The sequence below is a fragment of the Numida meleagris genome, chromosome 4 (genome assembly GCF_002078875.1).
Source record: "Numida meleagris isolate 19003 breed g44 Domestic line chromosome 4, NumMel1.0, whole genome shotgun sequence".
In the NCBI taxonomy this organism is placed as follows: Eukaryota; Metazoa; Chordata; class Aves; order Galliformes; family Numididae; genus Numida; species Numida meleagris.
Window position 1 is genome coordinate 16,390,242 of NC_034412.1, and position 20,690 is coordinate 16,410,931.

Genomic DNA, 20,690 nt, shown 5'->3' on the forward strand with positions numbered 1-20,690 from the left:
AAAGACAAGAAAGCAAAATACAAACGATTCCTCTCAACTTTCCCTGTCCCAAATTTGTATCCTGTATCTCTTGTTATTTATAAATGAGCCAAAGCCATTTGCCTCAGGAAGTCAGCCACAGGATAAATGATTCAATGAACTATGTCATATGTGGGGCACGATGCTACAGCAGCACTCAGCTTTCCATGCTGGAATCCAGAGAACCAACCCTGGGCAATCTGAAGAGAAATATGATGCAATTTTGCTAACATGGAGATGCTTTCTAGACATTCTGCTACCTAAAAATAACACCAGATACATAAGTAATGCTTGATGTTGTCTTAAGTGCTTTACAAAGTCATATGTTGCTGAAACTGGAAACAGGTACATACAAGTCAAACTAATTATTTAAGGGGGTTTATTATGCTCCATATTCAGCATCTGGACAAGAACGGGCCCAATATCATGAGTAGGGAGGGAAATAAAGAAGTGATTTGCCAAAGGCAGAACGGCAAATGCTCAGTCCCAAGATGAGCACTGTTAAGTCCACCTGAAGTCAAGGGAGCTCCAGGCTGGCATGGTAGCCCAGCAGTTTGCTTCAGCTATCAGAAGCATCGAGTTTCTTCCTACATAAAAGACAGTGCCCAAGAGAAACTCAGCTTCTGTAGTCCTTATAGCAGCATATTTTGGTCACATGCAAACTGGTATGTTTTCCTATGAAATGCCAGTCTGGTAGCTGAACCCTTTCTGATTTGCATAAACAAAGCAGAGGAGAGATGGTATGACATAAAGCAAACTATTCTGAATGTAGGGCTTAGTGACCTTTAAGGAAAGAGAGGTGATAAAACAACATCCTTCATTCACCTTTGCCAGCATTCTTGAGTAAAAAGAGAAAAAACTCCAAATCTGCATATGCCGCCGTTTCATTTATCCTCTGCAACTGTGACCAGAACCCTTCCACTGAACAAATACAGCTAAATGAGTTTTAATTAACCTTCCTCAATCAAAAGGCACTATGTCAACACGGAAGGGAAGAAAGGGAGACTCTTTCAGTGCATTAACACGTAATTTCATTACTCAGGCACTTCTTTAGCAGGGGAGAGGGAAAGAGAGAGGAGAAGTTACCATCAGTGAGTCAATTATTAAAGTACTTGACTAGCAGCCAATAATGTATTCATGGTTTCTTGCTGCCTCTCTCCCCTCAACCCCCATCTACTCCACTATTTATCTCACTTTTTAATTTTCAGTTTATTAAATGCATTCATTTATCACAGCATTCAGAAAACCTATGGAGAAATTGAGATAAATGCCTTCTTAAGTAGCCCTGTTTACTAAACGCACCAGCTCTGAGGTAAGCAAGCTGGCTTGCTGCAGGAGCAGTGCTCACTGCATGCCAGGCAATGAAGCATTCCTGGGTCAGGCTGCCACCTCCTCGGTACAAATTTCCAATCATTTTAATTCAGTGACAACTGCATTATGCAAATACATTTAGTCATTTATAACTGCAAGAGCTGTAACAGCTAAGGGGGTTCAATCTAGGGGGTATTCAACATAAAAATTCTCACATTGCCTCTTTTACAGAGGAGAAGGAACACAAATGTCCAGAAACACAAATGGTCGAGTAAGTGTTCAGATCTTGCTTTAGCAGCAGCTCACAAGCCTACTGTCTGCTTTCCTTGCTGCCCGGAGAATGAGGCCCTATATATTCAAAGGGTCTTTCAGGATTTGCAAACTGTGTGAGGTTTTGTCAATGTGCTATCTAGAGCAGCAGGACTAGAGACAATAACTACACCATCTCAGTGGCACTTTATGAAATCAGACCCAAGTGCATCTGTCTCACAGGTATATTTTCAGTTCTAGGAACTGGAAATAGCATTCAGCAAGCTCTGTCATTCTCTGTCTGAGGCAGGGTTCATGGCACCGTGAATGCTAACAGACTTACACACACACATACACACACACACAAAAAAAAAAGAGAGAAGAAGAAAAAAAGCCTAAAAAACAATACAAAACAAAACAAAAAACAACACAAAACAACCAAATAAAAAAGATCAGCCAGGTAATTCCTACGGAGTGAAGTTATCACACAATCAGAGAAAACAAATAAGCAAGTTTCACTCTAAAACAGATTACTTCATTTCAAAGGCTTGCTCCTTACATCTGTGCTTTGTACCTTAAGCATATGACTCCGTAGTTTTGTTTTGGTATTTTTCTCCCAATTATTTTAAATTCTTTGCTCACCATCTGCTTTTGCCTATCCTGTAACAATCAGCTCAGGCTAGCAAAGATGTGAAAGATGCCTGCTTGGCATAGCAAGAAGGGACAAAAAAGCCAAACCCTGCCATATTAATTCCCCCTACAAATCTTCCACAAGCTGCCTACAGATAGAATATCAATTGAAACCATAAAACCATTTATAGCTGACAACCAGATTAATGACTTGTCCTGCGCTGATTTCCTCCTATTAGCTATCAGTGGATCTGTTCCATCTGTCACTTCACAGGAAGGATGGTAAAAACAACAAAAAAAAAGAATGAAAAAACCAGCCACCCTCATTTCTCAGTGACTTCCAAATTGGCCTTATCATGAAAATGACCTACTTACATTTAGTAACTACACCTTCCAAGTGGATGATATTGGGGTGGTCAAATTGTCCCATGATGCTGGCCTCACTCAGGAAGTCTCTCCGTTGTTTGTCAGTGTAACCAGCTTTTAGAGTCTTGATAGCCACACAGATCTCTCTTTTTCCTGGAACTTTGAGACGTCCACTGCATACTTCACCAAATTCCCCTTAAGGAAAAAGCCACAAGAATCCATGGTCATGAGCATGAAGCATGCACTTTTATTGCCAAAATGTTACAGCAGTTCATTCTGGGGGAACTGTCATACAAAGATGAAAGGGCCCCACATTTCCTAAAAGCAAATTTAGAACTATATTTACTGCAAAAAAATGCAAAAAGTTCTGGCACTTACCCACACCGATAACTTTCTCAATCTTTATGCAGGAGGCATCAATTTCTTTGGCAAATTCCCTCACAGCTTGATTTGGATCCTCATATGTAAAAGGATCCACATATGTTCTGACACCTGCAAGGCAGAAATGTTTTATTTGAAGTCACTGATCTACATGCTGCTGAACACAGAACATATGAGACTGAAGTCTTAATGATATACAACAGCAAAGAGACTGCACAATAAAAGTGTACAGTAAGCCAGGAATGACTGATTAGAGAAGGAAGGACTTAATGTCTTTTTCCCCAGTATATACATTTTTTTATTTCCCAATATTGACTTAGTCAGGCTTTTGCCAATAAATTAGTTTCATAAATCACCTCCATTTTTAAGAGGCTAACAGTCTGGCTATACACCTGTGAGAATAAAAGACATCACATTTCCCTTTTGGGAACCAAGCAATTCTAAGCTCAGGTCCTAGGTTTGGTAGCTGGATGACTGAGATGGAACTAACAGTAGGATTCAGTCATGGAAATAAGGCAGCAAAGTTCCCATTTCCTTTCCTGCCTCTTGCCCATCCAAAACCTGCCTTCACAAAATATTGTGGGGAAAAATCATGTCTAGATAGCACTAGCCAAGAACAGAAATCTTTCAGTGGAAATGAACAATCAAGCAATTTTGTGAACCTTTCTCCCAACTCAAAAAACTTTTACATAGATGCTTCTATTTTTCCTGTTACTAAAGCATCTAGTTTTGAAAGAGAATGGATGCAAGCAAGGAAAACAGAAACACATTCATCTCAAGAGGAATGTCATCCCTTGTTTGCCAAACACCAGAACATGGGACATGTTTTCTGAAGCAGATCAAGAATAAACAAGCACCACTGCCTTTTACCTTGGTTCAAATGTTTCTCCTCATCTGCCTCTTGCTTAGCCTTACTGTATTTGCTGCGCCTGTCAGAACAAAAAAAAAAGAGCATTACAGTTCAAAATAAATATCTTACTTTGAGACAAGCTCTGTCTTCTTGACCTGTTTGCACCTGCCACAACCTGTGCTCAGCAGCTCCCCTACAACAGCCCATGACACAACTTTCCAGAGGGGTAATAGACTCCTCAAACTGCTCTAAATGTTACTGGCATCAACAAAGCATCAAGGGAAACACAGACCTTCGTATTTGCATCTCGGCATTTAAACAAAGAAAGCTTGAGTTCCAGCTACCTTCTCTTCAAATGTACATTTGCAATGCTGTGCAAAAAGGGTGCTAATTGCTTTTTAGCACTACCATATATAGATTCAGATGTTATAAGGGAAGTGTTTTGGTAGACTGATTTTAAACCTAATTAGGCAAATGCCAATACCAACACCCTTCTTCAACTGCAAATTTAAAGAAGGAAGCAGTCTATTAACACAGAAATCAGGATGGTGGGGGAAAAAAAACCAGTATCACAAATGCAGGTCCTGAAGAATTGTTGATTCTTTTAATCACTGCACAGTTGAAGGGGATAAAGAACTCTGGATGGAAGAGTTCTTCTGCTAAACCTGAGTTGGATACAATAATGCAGTACAGTATGTCAATTCTATAGATTATTATTTCTACGCTTACACATATGATTTTTGTATCCAGTTACGTACTTAATTAGTTCAGCTTTAAACTTCAATGGACAAGTTGCATTCAGAAAAGTTAACACGAGGTTAACCTGATAGGGAAGATATTGAGGAGTCAGCTCAACCAGGTATGCACTGGAATTTGAAGCTCTCCAGCCTCTAACGGTAAGTAAACAGAGAGATTTGATTCAGGGTACTCATAGAAAATTCAGAACCAGGCATAAAAACATATTCTGCCAAAGAAAAGGCCTTGTTGTTGCTTACTCCTCAGCTTGCTTGTTCCTCTGGAAGTCAGCAGCAAATCAGACCCCAGTTAGCAATTGGCAAGAGCCTGGGCTGGAGTGAAGAGGGAAAGAAAATGGAGAAACCAAGCCCCTACAAAGGGCAGTGAGACCAGCACTGCCTACGACGAGCAAGCTGCTGCCCAGGGTGGGAGCAGGAGCTGACCAGGCTACTGGGGCAAGCTGGTTCGGCCTCTGAACACAGTGATGGGTAGAGGAGAAATGGGAGTGGGTGAGAAAAAGGCCTTCCACTGGATGCGAGTTAGAAGTTAACATTTGGAGAAAACACATGACTTTAACAGCCTCAGTTTCAGCAAACCTTCCAAGTTTCGCCATTCCCCTCCTGCCAGGAAAACGCTTCTGCCCGTTAGCAAGAAGCCTCTCCTTCCTGCCCCGCACCTGGCCTGAGGGAATGGCAGCTTCCCATGGCTCTCAGCTAACTGCCACGTCCCAGCTTTTGTCTCTGCAACCTTTTGGTGCTGGCAGTTAAATAAAAACTACAAAGTGCTCACAAACAGAAGGAAAAAGATTTGGTTCAACATACCAAGACTACTTGATGTTTGAACCGAGCCTTACAGCTCTCAACAACATCAACAGGCCTGGTGTTCAGACATAAAACGCAGGTACACATCCAACCCTAAGTGGTTGGGAGCTTCTTGATGAAAGTCAGTTAAACACAAATGGCTCCAAATCACAAGAAGAGCCTCATTAAAAACCGCTCTGGATCCAAACACCAACGTAAACTATTTATTTGCCTGAGGACTTGCAGCACTGGTGTAACAGAGCTGAGCTAAGCAGAGGGACTGCTCCCCACTACTGAATGGGGTAAGGAGGGCAAATCTCACTGAGTGCCATGCAAGGCCAGGTCGCTAAGGGGACTGCAGAGATGGGCTCTGGTACAACACAACTTCTCTCAGAGGAAAGGAAAAAAGAAGCAAAAAAAAAAAACAAAACCCAAGATTCTGCATCTTAAATAGGACCCCTTCAAATTCATAGTATTAGTCTTCAGATACAGATGGGAAAACTAAAACACAAATGGCTTTGCACAAATGCGTTTTAAGGATGTGAAGATGCTTTTAATCTTCTTTTTAAAAAGATCACCCTAACAACAGATGAAAATAACTCTCCCCCACTAAAACCCAAAGAATTCAAAGTGCAAAAAGCAGAGGGAAACAAAGGGATTACTGTTCAAGCAATATAATTGTAGCTTATTAACTTTAAATAATACCTTCCAAACTAACTACCTACTTCCAGTTCTGCCCCTGTCACCTGGTGACCTTTCCTGGCTGGCCCAGGGCAGGCTTCTCCTGCCTGCCATTGTCCCCAGGCTGCCCAGCCGTCCGTCAGCCTTCATCTCCATGCCACGGGGCAAGCAGGGCGGCTGCTGGGGGCAGCTCACCTGAATGGCAGAAGGGAGCCTTTGTCACAGGCTTGAATTCCCTAATTACAGGGATTTGGGTGGTGGTGATTAAATAGAGGTATTCAGGAAAAGAACACAGAAGCTTTCAGAAGCTGCGGGGGTTGGAGGCAAAAGGAAATCTACAGGTGGGGCCTGGAGATACAAAGGGGGAAGGTCTGTGCCCAGCCAGAGGCTATTAGCACACACTGGGATGAGGCAGCGGGGAGCCTGTGCCCCAGCCCGCACTGCCCCTTCCACCTTCCCACCCCAAACCAGAGAGCTGCGGTATGCAGTGCTCGGGCACCTGGCTGGTGGAGCATGCTGAGCCAAAACCAGGAGCAAAAGGCAGGCATTTGTGTTCAGCTACCCTCGTGGAGCACACAGTAAAGCAATCTATCAGAAGAATTTCTGATGGAAAATTTTGGACGACCAAAGGATTCTGCAGAGCCAACTTGCTCCAGCCAATCCCCTCCAGCAAGTAGTTCTGACTGTTTTATGCTTTCCCAAATCCTTTAAAACTCTATTTTGAATACTCTAATTTTATTCCTTGTTCCTGTAGGGTAGGGCTTAGAAACACTTGCACTCCTGCTGTATCGCTCTGTCAATTTTAACCTCAGTAAACTTCAAACATTTAGGCAGATTAGTTCTCATATTGACACAAACCATTGCAGGACAGACCAAAGCAGCCTGAGCTGCCTGAAGGCAAAGTCCTTTGACAAATTTAGTTGAGAAGATGAATTTTGGGATTTGAGTCATTACTTGAAAAAACATGATGTTAAATTAGTAATAATAACCCAGGGTTCAAAAGTAGGCACCACCAGCATATGTCCAGTTCCCACATTTGGCGCACGGATGCAGAGAGGCCATGTCTGCAGGCCAAAGCACGGTTCTGGTTGTACAAATATGACTTCTAGGTCATGGCTATATTACAAAATCTCCTCACAGGGACTCTATGGACAAAGAAACATTTTCTCAGCTGAAGTAATTTTGGAACAAAGTGTAATTATTTTGCTATTAACTTCAACTGGTACAGGAACATCATGAAATATCCCCAAAGCACACACCTCTAAATGACATTGGTAAAGTGGTTAAAATCATTTGTGTAACAGTGAATATTAAAACAGATTCTGTTTATTGAGAACTACTTACAGCTACTGAAGAGCAGTGTATTGAGGAAGGCAATTAATTAACAAGGCACCATGCATTAGTATGCACAGAGCAGTTTCACTGCCCTAGTATTTCATTCCTCTTGCTGTCTTTCCCCTTCCACAGCCTCCCTGAGACCTACCAGTAAAGAGCTATAGGGCATCTCTGAATTCATTACCACCAGATTACTACTGCCACCATTCCTCCCAGTGCTTGGACGTACCTTATGTCCCTACTGCCCACCTGTTCTTCCTCTTTTTTTTTTTCCCTTTTTCTTTTTTTGTCCAAGTTAAACACTTGTGGGCAGAGATAACCGACCAGACAGCCTGAATGGGGAGAAGACCTGGCTGAGCAGGCACCCTCTCCAGCAAGTCTGTCAGCCACCTGGCTCCTGGCAGCCTTTCCTTTGACAGCTTTATGGCCAATACTAAAGAGAATCAATATGAGGGCAAGGGGTTGACATTTCATTTTCTAAAAAGTGATCCATTGAGGGCCAATCACCAAGCAGTGTTTATCAGCCTTGAGAAGTGACAATTTTTTTTTACAGGGGGAGGAGGGAAAGGAATCATCTCAAAGCAACTCGACAGGCTCAATTCTCCAAGGTGGCGACTCATAATTAGAAATCCAATGTATCCTGCTATCAATCCTGCCTTAAATAATAAAGTGATCAATAAAAGCAGAGGGGAGATTAAGTCATCAAGCTCAGTGATGCTATTTTCTGTTGCAATGGCTTTTAATAAACCTGTCTCTCTGCATTACATTTTCATACGTTCTGCTCTTCTTTCTTATTGCCAGCATGGAGGCTTTGAGGTGAACACCCACAGAAAGCTATTACAATGCTTGACTACGTTCCAGATATTATAACCATAGTGACTTAACTGCTCTTTAAGACAATTTAAGGTAAGAGAGTAAATCAAGAGGAGTTTGTGCACATTTATAGCTGATGCCATTAAACTGATCATCAGAGAATGACAAAACTTGTGCCCCTCAGATCCCACGCATCAGATGCGGTAATGATATGTCCAATTTTATCTCTGAATTACACTGAGGCAAAATCATGCTGATCTTCATAAATGAGACTGAACAATAAGTTGAAGACAGAAGCACACTGTGTTTCTGCTACACTGTCCTCCCATTTGCACGGTTGTTCCTGATGTACTATTTCAGTTTGGGGAAATGAACAAGTACCTGGTAGAAGATTCTGGATCTGCTTTGATGAAGTAACCATCGACTCATTCTGTTTACTGCCTATGATACTGAATGACTGCAGCTTCTGTTTTACAGTCATTTCCATCCACACTGGAAGGACTAACCCAAAGATTAATGCACACTCACACAGATTAAGACAAAATCACAAGAACAGCAGTCTGATAGCTTAGTTCACAACAGTGTGGTTGTTTATTCCCTGTGTACCAGGAGTCAGTCCAAAAAATCTACTGTACCCATACCGATTAAACTTAACTTCAAATTACACTAACCACAAATCTCTAGCTGGCTCGATTCTCAACGCCAGTCATTGGAATCAGCTTTGCATTTCAAGAGCAAATAGAGCTGGAACTATTGCCATTACATCACATGCTGCTGTGGTACTAATGTTGAGAAGATCAAAGCTACATGGGAGAAGGCTTGTAATGCAAATGTACTGTTTATGATGCTAATCAAAGAATTTAGCTTTGTCTGGAGGAGACAAAAAGCTCCCTCATGAAAGAAGAGGGAGAGAGAGAAGCTTAAGTTCTTACCTCCTGCTGATGACAAAGGCTGCAATGAGAATGACCACAAGAACAACACTGCCAGCCACTGAAACAAGCAGTACTGTGGGATTGGTACCATCGCCAATGATGGGGGAAGGAACTGGAAACAGAAAAGAGAGCATTAGTGTCAGACAACCTCAAAAAATCAACCTAGGAAGCACTCAATGAGGCTTTCTGGCTTGTGAAGGCAGTTTATAGTACTACTCAAATCTACTTTCAGGCCTCTATTATATAGTCATTTGACACAATTTTCCAAGAGAGCCCTAATTAGCTGAAGACAAGATGTTTGATAATGATTTTGGGAAGTTCAGTTCACTGGGAACAAGGACTCACTCTCCTCCTCTTCTTCAGTGTTGCTCAGAGGGTATAATGGCTATTTCTTTTCACCTTCCTAATTGCTTTCCACTGTTCTCTTTCTTTTTCTCTCAGTGGGGACAGATGATCACTCCACAACTGACACGAAGAGAATAAGTTGTCTTAAAATGTCTTCTGTCTTCCTGCTGGATTGATTACTTTCAGCTGTTAACATCCTGAAGGATGTTGCCACTGACTGGCATGACCTTACATTGATTTAAACAAACCTATCTGTCCAAAATGATACAGGCTTGGTCACATCACCTTCCTCCCACTGAAAAATTAACATTTTGGGGCGAAATCTGCATTTTTGCAGAAAGATTCCCTTTGAACAAAGGGAAAAGCTGTACTGACAGCATAATTCAAGCATTCTGTCTTTACACAACGGTGTAAGGGAAAGAGCAACTATGAGAGCTGATGTAGGACATCTGACTGATCTATGTCAATAGCTTGCAAAAGGGAGTAGCAGGGTTCTATTCCCCCGCAAAATAGATACTCCAAAAACATGTGCAAACATCTACATTTACATTTAACAAAATAGCTACGTAAATCTCTCCAGCATCTTTGTCTTCTAAATATTTATAGAGCGTATGCCTCCTTCTGCTACGCTGAAGTATTGTCATTGTTAGTGTTGAGAATACATTCGAACGGACGTTTAAGGTCAGATATCAGCGGGCATGTTATTACCTGTGTTAGTTGTGAACTCAAACGGTCCACTGAAGTCTCCGTATCCTGCTGCTGTCCTGGCCCGCACATGAAATACATATGAAGTCAGGGGGTTCAAACCTTTGATGTCAGTATTCCTGGAGGCTGTCTTCACAATGCGATAGCTGCGCTCGTTTTGGTCCTAACAAGAAAAGAACACAGTGGTGATCAAGTAAAAATGCCTCACTGTACTGTGAACCATGGAATCCCACTTCCTTGCCAAAACGATGATGAAAGAAGATGAGTAACAACCATGGAATTCTCAAAATACGTCCTGAGGGCTGCTGCTGTCCGCCTTGCTTAATACCCCTAGCACTGAGCAAGCCAAAAAAGGAGTGATAAGATGGTAGGTGTGATGCTCATATATCACTGATTACTTAAGAAATCACACAATGAAATCCTTTGGAAAACATCCAAACCTTCAAATATGAGCCTCCTGATGAGCAAACATTTTACTCACTGGCACTCTCTTTTTCCTCCTACCAGCCAGAAGCTGGAGTTTTTTATATGAAAAACTGATAATATATTAAAAAAAAAAAAAAAAAGGCTCAGAAAATGTCTTCCAGAACGCCCAATCTTTAAAATTATTTCATTTTTAGCTGGAAAATCCATCAGAAAAATGCATTAATCTAGCTTACCTGAAAACCAGTTGCCTTTTTCTGTTTGTGTTAGGGAGGCAAGTAAGTGATTATCTTTATTAAAAAAAAAAAAAGTATGCATGCATGTGAGAGAGAGAGCATACAAGCAAGAGCAGGTAATTGTACATTTCTGCAAAAGGACCTTCAAAGAAAATAGCTTTTTTCATAGTACCATAGCTGAGAAGTTATTTGAAGGAATAACATCTCCCTCTAACACGGAAAGTATGAAGAATGTAATTTTCTTTCCTTATTCTCTATTAAAAGCCATCCAGCCCACACCATCACTCTAAGCAGAAGCTATTGGCAAACAGATCGTATTATTATTACTGTCTTATATACTTCATTATTATACTTCTGTCTGTGATGTAAAACTAATGTCTCACTTCTGCCCAACGTTATTGATTCTCATTATAAATACGCTTCCTACAAAAGCTCAGTTCCTAGGTAAGAAAAAATAACAAAATAAACTCATGCCATACAGCTGGAACAGCCACTGAGTCGTCTTATGTCAAGCAACCATTCAAGTGCATGAAATCCTTAATTGAATGTCATTAAATTGAATCTATTTGGTTTCAAATGATGGAATCCTATCTGGAAATGAAACTGAAATTGAACAAAGTAAAAAGTTCTCCCCAAATCCAAACAGAACTCCTTGTTTGGTTATTTTTTTAACAGTACCTTTTCATAGTATTTGACTTCATACTCCAGGATGACTCCATTTGGCCTGTCAGGCTCCAGCCAGGCCAAGGCAACGCTGTGCCTCGTAATCTCTTTAGCCTGGATCAATGCAATCGGGGATGGTGCTGACAAGAAAAGAAAAAAAAGCAATAATTTGGGTTTTAACGAGGCATATTTTTTTAATCACAACATAAGCACTTTCAGAAACTGTTTTTCTCATGTGGGAGTTGGAATTATTAAGTATTTTTATTGTTTTCTCCAACAAAATTTCAATTTCTTTCTAATCAAGCTCGTTCTTGGATTCTGAGCAATACTAGACAGGTAAGCTTTGGACTAATGCTACAGTTTCCTAAGCAGCATAATGTTTATGGTGCTGAGGTTCAAACCTCCACAAAAAGGTAAGACACTAAAAGATTCTGCGTTATTTTTTTTTTAACCTTTGCTAGGCGCATTGCACAGATGTATCTTTATGTTCTGGTCCATAATGATTCTCCTCTTCCATCTCCTGAAATTAACTGGTGTTACGTGATTAGCTATTTGCACTACAAGAACTATGAAATTTCTGAAGGGCTAATCTCTAAAGCTGAGAAAATTTTCCCTCTGAATTAAGTAAAACCAGAATAAAGCTGAACATGCATGAACTTAGACCCTCCCATGAAAACCAGGAGACTCACATTTCAAGAGTTGGAGCCAATTTGTGCTTCCTGATTTGTCCTGCTTATGCCCTTGTTTGTGCACAGTGCCTGCAGACCCGAGCCAGATTTTGGGTCCGATTGCTCCTTCCCAGTCAGAAGACACCAGAGATTGGTCCCCCACGCATGAAACTGGAATAACCTGGTCCTGCCCCATGTGACAATACCATGTGTCAATAAAAAAAGCAGGATGGCACTGACAAGGGTAAGGGCTGTGTGATTTCTGGAAAAGCTCTACTTATCAACAAGCTATACTCAAAGATCCTTTAAACTGTATCTGCTTGCAGTAATAAGGGCTGCAACGAAGATGATAATGGAAAACATCTCACTGTGCACCCTGCACTTTCAATAGAGCCCCTGCTAATGCTGAAGTTCAGGTTTTTGACTGGTGGGAGGACAATGCAGTCTCCCTTTGACTGTGATAGTAGCAGGCTCACGGCTGTGCCGGGGGAGCAGGTTTTCTGAAGATTTATGAACCCGGCTGCCCCACTCTTGCTGTTGTGTTGTGGTGTAGTCACGTCTCTGGCCAACTGTTATCAAGCTCTTTTGATGCTGACAATAGCTGGTATAAATGGCAGAGTCTCCAGGGATAAGGAAGGACATTCATGAAATTTTTAATCTTATCTAACAAAGCTGTCCTGTATAACCAGAGATTAGGGGTCTTCCTAAATTGAATATATTTCTTCTTTTGTCTCCTGAAGCTGGAGACATATTGCTCTTTTTTTTACATTTTTTTCCCTTTCTTTTTGTCTCTTTTTCTACCCTTAACTTCGAGACGACAATCCGTGAAAGCGTTAAAGAGAGAAAAAAGTATCCTTGAAACACGTATCCTTGAAAACTATCGAGAAAGACAAATAAATAAAACAGTCACAATAAATGAAAGGAAAGTTGAATGTTGAAAGCCTCAAACCTACTTGACCATATCAGACAGTTCTGATGGAAGTGAAAATAACCAGCAGACGCCACAAAGTCACAAAAGGGTGTCTCCTCTTGATGTGAAACCATCAGGGAGCTGCTTCCTGATTTACTATTTGACAGTTTGGCATCTCTGTTAGAAATGCCTCCAGAACCTTTCTCTCTTTTTCCTTGTCTGTCTCTCACAGGCAAAGGCAAACACTGGCTGACAGAGGAGACTATAAACACAGCCAACAGGGAGGATCCAGGTGTGCTCCGTCAAGTTGTATCTGTGGCATGACTGCAAACCTCCTTAACAACCTCACAGTTCCTCAGCAGAGGTCTTCCCCCCCCCCCCCCCCTTTGCACTAAGAATGCCGCTCAGCTAATAAATTAGAAATCAGATTTGTTACCCTACACCACACATGACATTCCTGATAAACCAACCAGAGAGCAATCTGCTTAGTTAATCCGCGCCTCATGCAGGGCAGACAGGCAATTCTTTTTACCGAGAATCTTTCACTTATGCCGTTCTGACCTCAAGATTTGCAAACAGAAAGTTCACTTTCCTTCCTTCATCCTCTTTTTTACCCTGCTCGGTTTCCCATTTCATTTCTGCAGGTTTTTAGATTGGAATTTACTGAGTCCTTCAATACTGGGCTGGTAAGTGCTGTGTGAAAACACATTTCTTCTCTGTTGTAAAATGGCCGTTTACTGCACAAGAATAGATATTAACATCCACTCCTGGTGGAAGATGATAAGTTTTATACAGTTTCAAATGTGCTTCCTCATAAAATAGACAGCTGATCTTGGGCCCTACTCCATACTGTAATAAACATGCTCCTGGCTTCTGGGACAGGAAAGGACTTGTACATTGATTCCTTTCTTAATTCTCATTATTAGAATTGTAAGAACGGCCCTACTTTTACCTTCCTGTCCTTTGCACCTGTCAAATATTAAGCATTATGCAACTTTATCCTATTTTAAATCTATTTTTCTGTCTCCACTGATGACTAATTTGGTTCCCAGTTTTTGTTTTGGCTGTATATCCTGACTGTCCGTGTATCATAGAAATCCTTAGTGCTGAAGTCCAACTACAGGACAAAGTACCCAGATGACAAGAGGCCATCTAAGAGGTCTTCAGCATTTCTGCAGTACAGACCTATACTGGTCTATCCTACAGGATAGCACCTCAAGGACCTTGAGGAACTGGGGTGAGTAACCACAGTTACTACAGTTATCTCTCCGTGTGGATGAAATCCTCCTTTTCCAATTTTAGTTTCTCCAAACAGCCCTGCAAATCAAGTTTATTTGTGTGTTTTCCATGATCTACCAGACAGCCAGTCAGTAGAAGGCACCACCAGAAGACAGGCCTTCTGGGAGAACATCAGCTCTGGGTCTCCTCGGTCCTCTACAGGCAGAAGGCCTCAGCAGTGTGCTGGACAAACAGGCCATCACTGTGCCAGCTCATCACAGCAATCCAGGCGGCAGAACAGCCTTCTGGGTGAGCTCGTGCAAAATATTTTCATTCTTTGTTCTTCTGCATTTTGCCTTCAAATGGCCTCTTAGGGATGATGTGAAGATAAACATGTAACAAACTGTAAAACAATTCTTTGATCACGAGCATAATAGAAGGCAGAACTTTCTCTTATATGTGCACGGGCAACTTTTCATTACAGACACACACTCCTACATAAAACACATTGTGGATAGCTTGATCCAAAAGAACAGCGTACATAACTAAGATGTTCACAATAAGATCCCATAGTACTTCTGGAAGAGAATGGGAGACCTCTTTGTCTTTCTCCTTTTGCGCTTTCCTGTTCCCTACTCCCTGGTATTTGGAAAGGAATACTTAGCAAAATTTGTTCCTAAACCATCACTGCTTATAACAGCAAATTGTTCCACCCCACATGCGCAGGCAGCATGCACGGCACAGCAAAGCAGCCCATTTCCCAGGGAAGAATGACAAGCATCTTGGTATTCCAAAGGGGTCCTCTTGAACAAAAGCAGAGAGTGTAACTTTCTTAGTTCAAAGCTCAGCAGTTCCTCTCCCTCAAAAAACTCTGCTCCCTACTGATGTGAATGTTGCAATTTTCTTTTATCTACTTCCTCAATAACCTGCCATTAAACACCTACTAGTAGTTTTATTACTGCAGTTCTGAGCTTGTGGCCTACAGAGAGAGAAAGAGCACAGATGCACTGCAAAAACTTCACCCAAATGCCATAAAGTCATATCCCAAGGCTAATAAGTGCTGAATTATAACCATTTTTGAGGCGCTTGAAAGGATGGCAATGGTAGAGTGTCAGTTTTTCACTACCGGTTCAAATTAAGGGCCGGTGGGGTGGGAGGAAAGACAACTAATTAAATAAATAAATGAATAAATAGATGCAATAAAGTCTCTGGCATGTAGTCATCTATGAGTGAACACAGCCCTTTATGAAACTATACAGAACATGAGTGCTCACGTTATCACAGATGCACAATGCCCAGTCTTCTAGTGAAGATGCCTTCTTAACCACAACAGGGTTTACTTTCCACTCCCCATGATTTGAATTTAAATGGATCATGTTTACTCAAGGGGTCTTTCACTGATTGAAAAATATACCCACAGTTTGTACATTATCTCAGCTAAATTCAAATAACATATTTAAATTTAATTACTTGAAGCTTAGGGGTTTTCATGCTTTTCTTTTTTCCCCTCAATTGCACAAAACAACACTTATTTGTTCTTATCAATGGCTATGCACTTTGTCAAGCATCAAAATTAAATGCTTGAAAGCACTAATGATGTTACTGTGATTAAGGGTTTTTACCTTCCAGGGTAGATACTAAAAGCCTGCTCCATTATTAATTACTTTAAAAAAAAGATTTCTGAGAATCTAACACTGAAGAAAAGTCCTCTTAGAAATCAAAACAAGAAAATAAAAGATCTTGTACTAATTGGAACAAAACATTTAAGGAAACCTGGCACATTCTGTGTTTTCTCTTTAAATATTTACCTTGCAATATTGTGGGTTTTCTGCATGGCATTTTGTAAATTGTATTACCAAATAATCTCACAGCAGGAAAAGGATATACAGCACAGAGAATCAAATATGTTTTTGATCGCTTCTAAAGGCTATGTTCTCCAGGCCAGATTCTGATACTTTTTTTCACGTAGGGAGCCACTTATTATCCTGCCACAATGGCTTCAAATCAAGTGCAGCCCCTCTCAGCTACACATACCAGCCTAAATGACAAAGAAAGCAGCTCTGCTCCTTCCCAAAACCCTGGTACTGCTTCCTACCAGCGCCCAGGCCACTCACTCCACCTCCTGCCCAGACAGATCACTATGATCACTATTGCACCCCTCACTGGAGCACAGGGGTGGTGGTGCTCCCACCAATCCACTTGCAAACAAAGGAGAACGCATTCTACCATGACCAAATTTCCAAACACATGTATAGCATATGCATAACCCATACATGCACATAAGGATGAGCGTCTGAAAGGTTTTCACGCTTGTGAACCTGTGTTCACGCACAAATTTTAGATGTCTCCACACATCTGAGGAACTGATCTGGAACCTGGCACCGTTCCTCGCTGCCAGGATGACAGCTACAAGTCTCTCTGGGGTCCAGCACGACTGCAGGCTGGATATGCACTTTAAAAATGAACCGTGTATGTATTGCAATTTTGTTCACTAATCTCTGTGCATACATGGAGCAAACATTTGTACAAGTGATAAATGGGCCAGGTTAGGACTTGGACAAGGACCCAGAATGTTGATTGCTTAACTGAGCCACTGGAAGCCTCCCAAGGCTCCCTAGTCCTCGGTCTTCCCAGTGCCTGCCTCTCCCTCCCCAAGGAATGACGACCGGCAAGGAACCGCCCCCAGCCTGCAGACAGGGACAGGCCAGGATTCGGGCCAGCCCTTCCAAGCCTTGGCACTTAGAGCACAGACTTTAAGTCTGCACCACCAGAGAAAAATGCCTAAGGTTATTCACCCACATTTGACAGCCCTGGCTGCTGGAACGCGAAGCAATGTGACAGCTGAGCTTGGCCTCTTTCCTCAGTCCCTCTAACCAGCCGTGGTACTTCTCCAACCAAACCTTCCTTGGTACTAGACACGATGCTGCTTAGGAAAAGAACCAGCTCAGCCACAGGACTCTCTCCTACAACATCTTCATCCCGAAACACATCTTTCCCTTCTTCCAGGCTCCACCACACAGAACCTTTGAGCTCTCAGAAAAACAAGTGACAAGCTCTCAGACTTAGGGACCAGCCCACACCACTTATGTTTGTAATGATGTGTTCATAAAAGAAGGGGCTAGAAAATGAGATTTTAAAGACTGTTAACACTGTATTATTACATTTCAAATATTTCCTCTGTTTTAAAGTTTTCGTTTCTTGCCTCTCCCAAAAGAACCTGCACTGTAAATCTTGCCAAACCACAAAAGCTGGCTCTGACTTGCATCAAATCAAAAGCCTGCAGAAAAACCCAGGCTGTTAGCAGCAACAAATAGTAGCAGTTGAGAATTATTAGAGTGCTGTATATTTACCGTCCTACTCCAGCTTCAGTTCTTGGAGGCATGCAGCAACTGCTGAGGATCCATAAAGAGCCTGACTATTTTCTGGGCTCTGTGCGTCAGTTTTAGCACCAGAACGGCTCTCATTTTGATCAAATCCATGTTATGAGCTTAGGGCTGACCACAGTTCCCTATGGATCACATCAGGAACTGCAATGAGATGAGAGTGACGAAGACTTTGCACGCATAGGAGATGGCTTGCCCTGGCTGCTGCTCCCTTCTGAGGACCAGCTCTTGGCATTAATACAGGTGCTGGCCTTCCTACTGTGAAGGCCAAATCATGACTCTGTTAATGCAATGCAGGTCTGGATTAACTCCAGAGATCTGAATCTGCAACCCACAATCCCACTGATTGCTTTCAGCCAGAAGACTACAAAATCTACATAACATTTAGCAAGAGATCTGTATTGCAGCTCAAGCACGGGGTCTGTTTAGTCTGAGAACTGCTTGTTTTCTTCCCGCTAGCTTGCTAAGAAATCCTGTTGGCATGTTCTGACAAGGATAACTTAATAGTTGCCAGCAGAAACATGGCAGAATACTGTGCGTGCATTTCCTGTATGTAAGAATGCCAGTTTAAAACAAACAGGAAAACAAGGCTTTCAGTGGAAAGCAATTTATAAAAATCTGTCTTAACATTACAACCACTTAAAAATCAGCAACATTTCTAAATGCTTAAACTATAATGATTAACACAGGAAGGGTGAACGTACTTTATGCTATAGACTGCTCTAAGAAATTCTACTGCTATAAGCAATTTGTTAAGATTTGGTGTTAGTCAGCAGCTTTCTGACCTGAGCAGGTTTAGAGCCGCTGGTCACAAAGCAGGTCACGCTGCCGCTGTTCTTCCCTCCAGCAGAGGTTAGAATCTGACCCGGGATAAACAAAAATAAATCCTGTAGCCTCGAGAAGCTAACAGGGATGCTCCGCTGCCTTATAGTGGATTGACAGCAGTAGAGAGAAGGGGTCACACAGCCCTGTCAGAGATCGCTGGAGCTCTCATTGCCCTCCTTTAGGACCTGAACCAGGCAAACACTTGGAAGCAGGGTCTTGTGATTCCAGTCAGGGCTAAAAACTTCTGAGAATTACTCTGTTAATTCCCAGGCACCGGTCCAGGCAGCACCTGCAGAAACTCCTAATGCTGGGACACAGCACAGTTCTGCAGGAACCAGAGCCTGTAACCTCAAGTCATTAAAACAGATGATGATGTTGGAAGTAGGGCTATTCCCCAGCCTCTCAAAACACCTGGTCTGGAGCAGTCTAACCACATACCATCCCCAGGGCAGTTCCACCTCACGCACACTATTTGCTGCTCCCCCCAGAAGAGCAGCAGCCCCAGCAGCAAATCCCGCACCAGCAGCAGCCTGTGCTTCCCCCGTGCTGCTGGGTGAGATGGGCACCTGCCGAGCTGCCAGGCCAAATCAAACTCCCCCTCCAGCTCCTTCCACAGGGAAATCAAAGCTACCCCCTCCAGGATGCATGAAAAGCCCCCAGCTGATGCCCATATCCTGTTCACTAAGCCATTCCTCAAGGCAAGCAACCACGCAGCTGCTCCTTCTCTTTCTCCCATCCTTCTGCCCACAGAAGCTGGGACATGTCTGCATATGCTTCAAGAGCTAATCGATGACGGAGGTAAAGCTGTTCTTAAAGTCTACAGCACCAATGAACTTACTTTCTGCTTCTCTACCCTGCAAACCTCTTGGCTTGTGCAGCTGTTCAACCTCATGTAATAATGCATCAACAATCAATGAAACAATACTGATCGTATTGACTGCTCCTTTCAATATCCCAAAGGGGCAACCCTTCCTCTCACATGAAGGACAGCTGTCCTCTGACACTTCATGCCTATACCTGCTGACAGAACCCACTCCTGCTCACTGCTCCTTTCTCATGCTCACACCAAGCCACCAGGTCTGAGCCACTAAGGGGCAAATACGGGACTCGCTACCCAAGGCAACACATCTTAATGCTGTTCTCTTTCATTCTCACAGTTACTTTTCTATTTACTTTAAACATGGATATCTAGATGATATATATGTATTAAATAACTTCCTTCATCACTCCTTCTCAGCATTAAGAATATTAGATTCTGTAAAGAATTGCTTAAAAGCTTATTTGAAATTCAGACAAATAAAAGCCTCTGCCCTATCACTTACATGCTTTGGAAATACTGAAGCATCTTCTAAACAAAATAAATAAATAAATGTTATGACTCATTTTCCCAAAGCAGCATTTGCTATTTTAATAGATAGATTTGGCCACATTGTCTCATCCTGGCTTCTAAAGTGCTACAGTAATAGCAAAGAGTTAGAATTTGCCATTTGGGTTTCTCGAATCAATCACCCACCCTCAAAAATGCCAAGAATCTTGTAGAGAGAAGAGAAGCATGAGCACTCTGCTCCCACTGTGATACACCTAAGTGATGGGGATCCCCAGCACCTGCAGCATGGCTCCCAAATGTGCCCTTCTGAGCCTGCGGTTCAGGTCTTCTGGGCTCACAGTAAGTAAGCCTGGTGTCCTTTGTGGAGACACTGCTCTGACAGCACCTGGACATCTGCTGTTCTAGAGCGCCCCGTCAAAGATCCTCTTCTTCAGTGGAAGAAAAGATGCTTTGGAAAAGTAAGGAGAATTGGAAAGCGGCACATGAAGTTCTGCTGGGCCTCCACACTCACAGCTCTTCTCGCAGATACATTCACCAGAACTGAACTGAACCCATGTTCCTTCACTGCAACATGCAGACTTCTCAGGAAATTAAAAACTATAAATAGAGCTGAAGAGAAAGAGAACTATATTCTGCACACTGTGCTGCCGGAAAACCAAAGCTACCCAAACTTTGTCGGTCAGCAAAAAAAAAAAAATAGCTATGAGGGACAAAGTGGGGAAGAGCCATAAGCTTCCTGAAACACACAAACCTTGAAATTAAAATCTTAGCTCATGGTGTCAGTAACTGATTACATCATAGGTGGCACGTAATTAAACTCACATAGGGGTTTCATTATTTTGGTTTTGTGCTAGATACTGAAAACTAGTGCATTATTCGTTCAGAA

The 20,690-nt window shown here is 42.1% G+C and overlaps 1 protein-coding gene across 3 annotated transcripts in view; it reads right to left on the reverse strand.

Annotated features, from left to right (window-relative positions):
• The window catches only part of EPHA4 (EPH receptor A4), a 251,216-nt gene that overhangs the window by 13,936 nt on the left and 216,590 nt on the right, over positions 1–20,690 (reverse strand). For all 3 annotated transcript variants that reach the window (XM_021394145.1, XM_021394146.1, XM_021394147.1), the window contains 6 exons: positions 11,489–11,613; positions 10,155–10,314; positions 9,102–9,213; positions 3,826–3,884; positions 2,953–3,066; positions 2,584–2,769 (listed from right to left, as the gene is read on the reverse strand). In XM_021394145.1, coding sequence (XP_021249820.1) covers positions 2,584–2,769; positions 2,953–3,066; positions 3,826–3,884; positions 9,102–9,213; positions 10,155–10,314; positions 11,489–11,613 — 756 coding nt within the window. The remainder of the gene's footprint in view (positions 1–2,583; positions 2,770–2,952; positions 3,067–3,825; positions 3,885–9,101; positions 9,214–10,154; positions 10,315–11,488; positions 11,614–20,690) is intronic.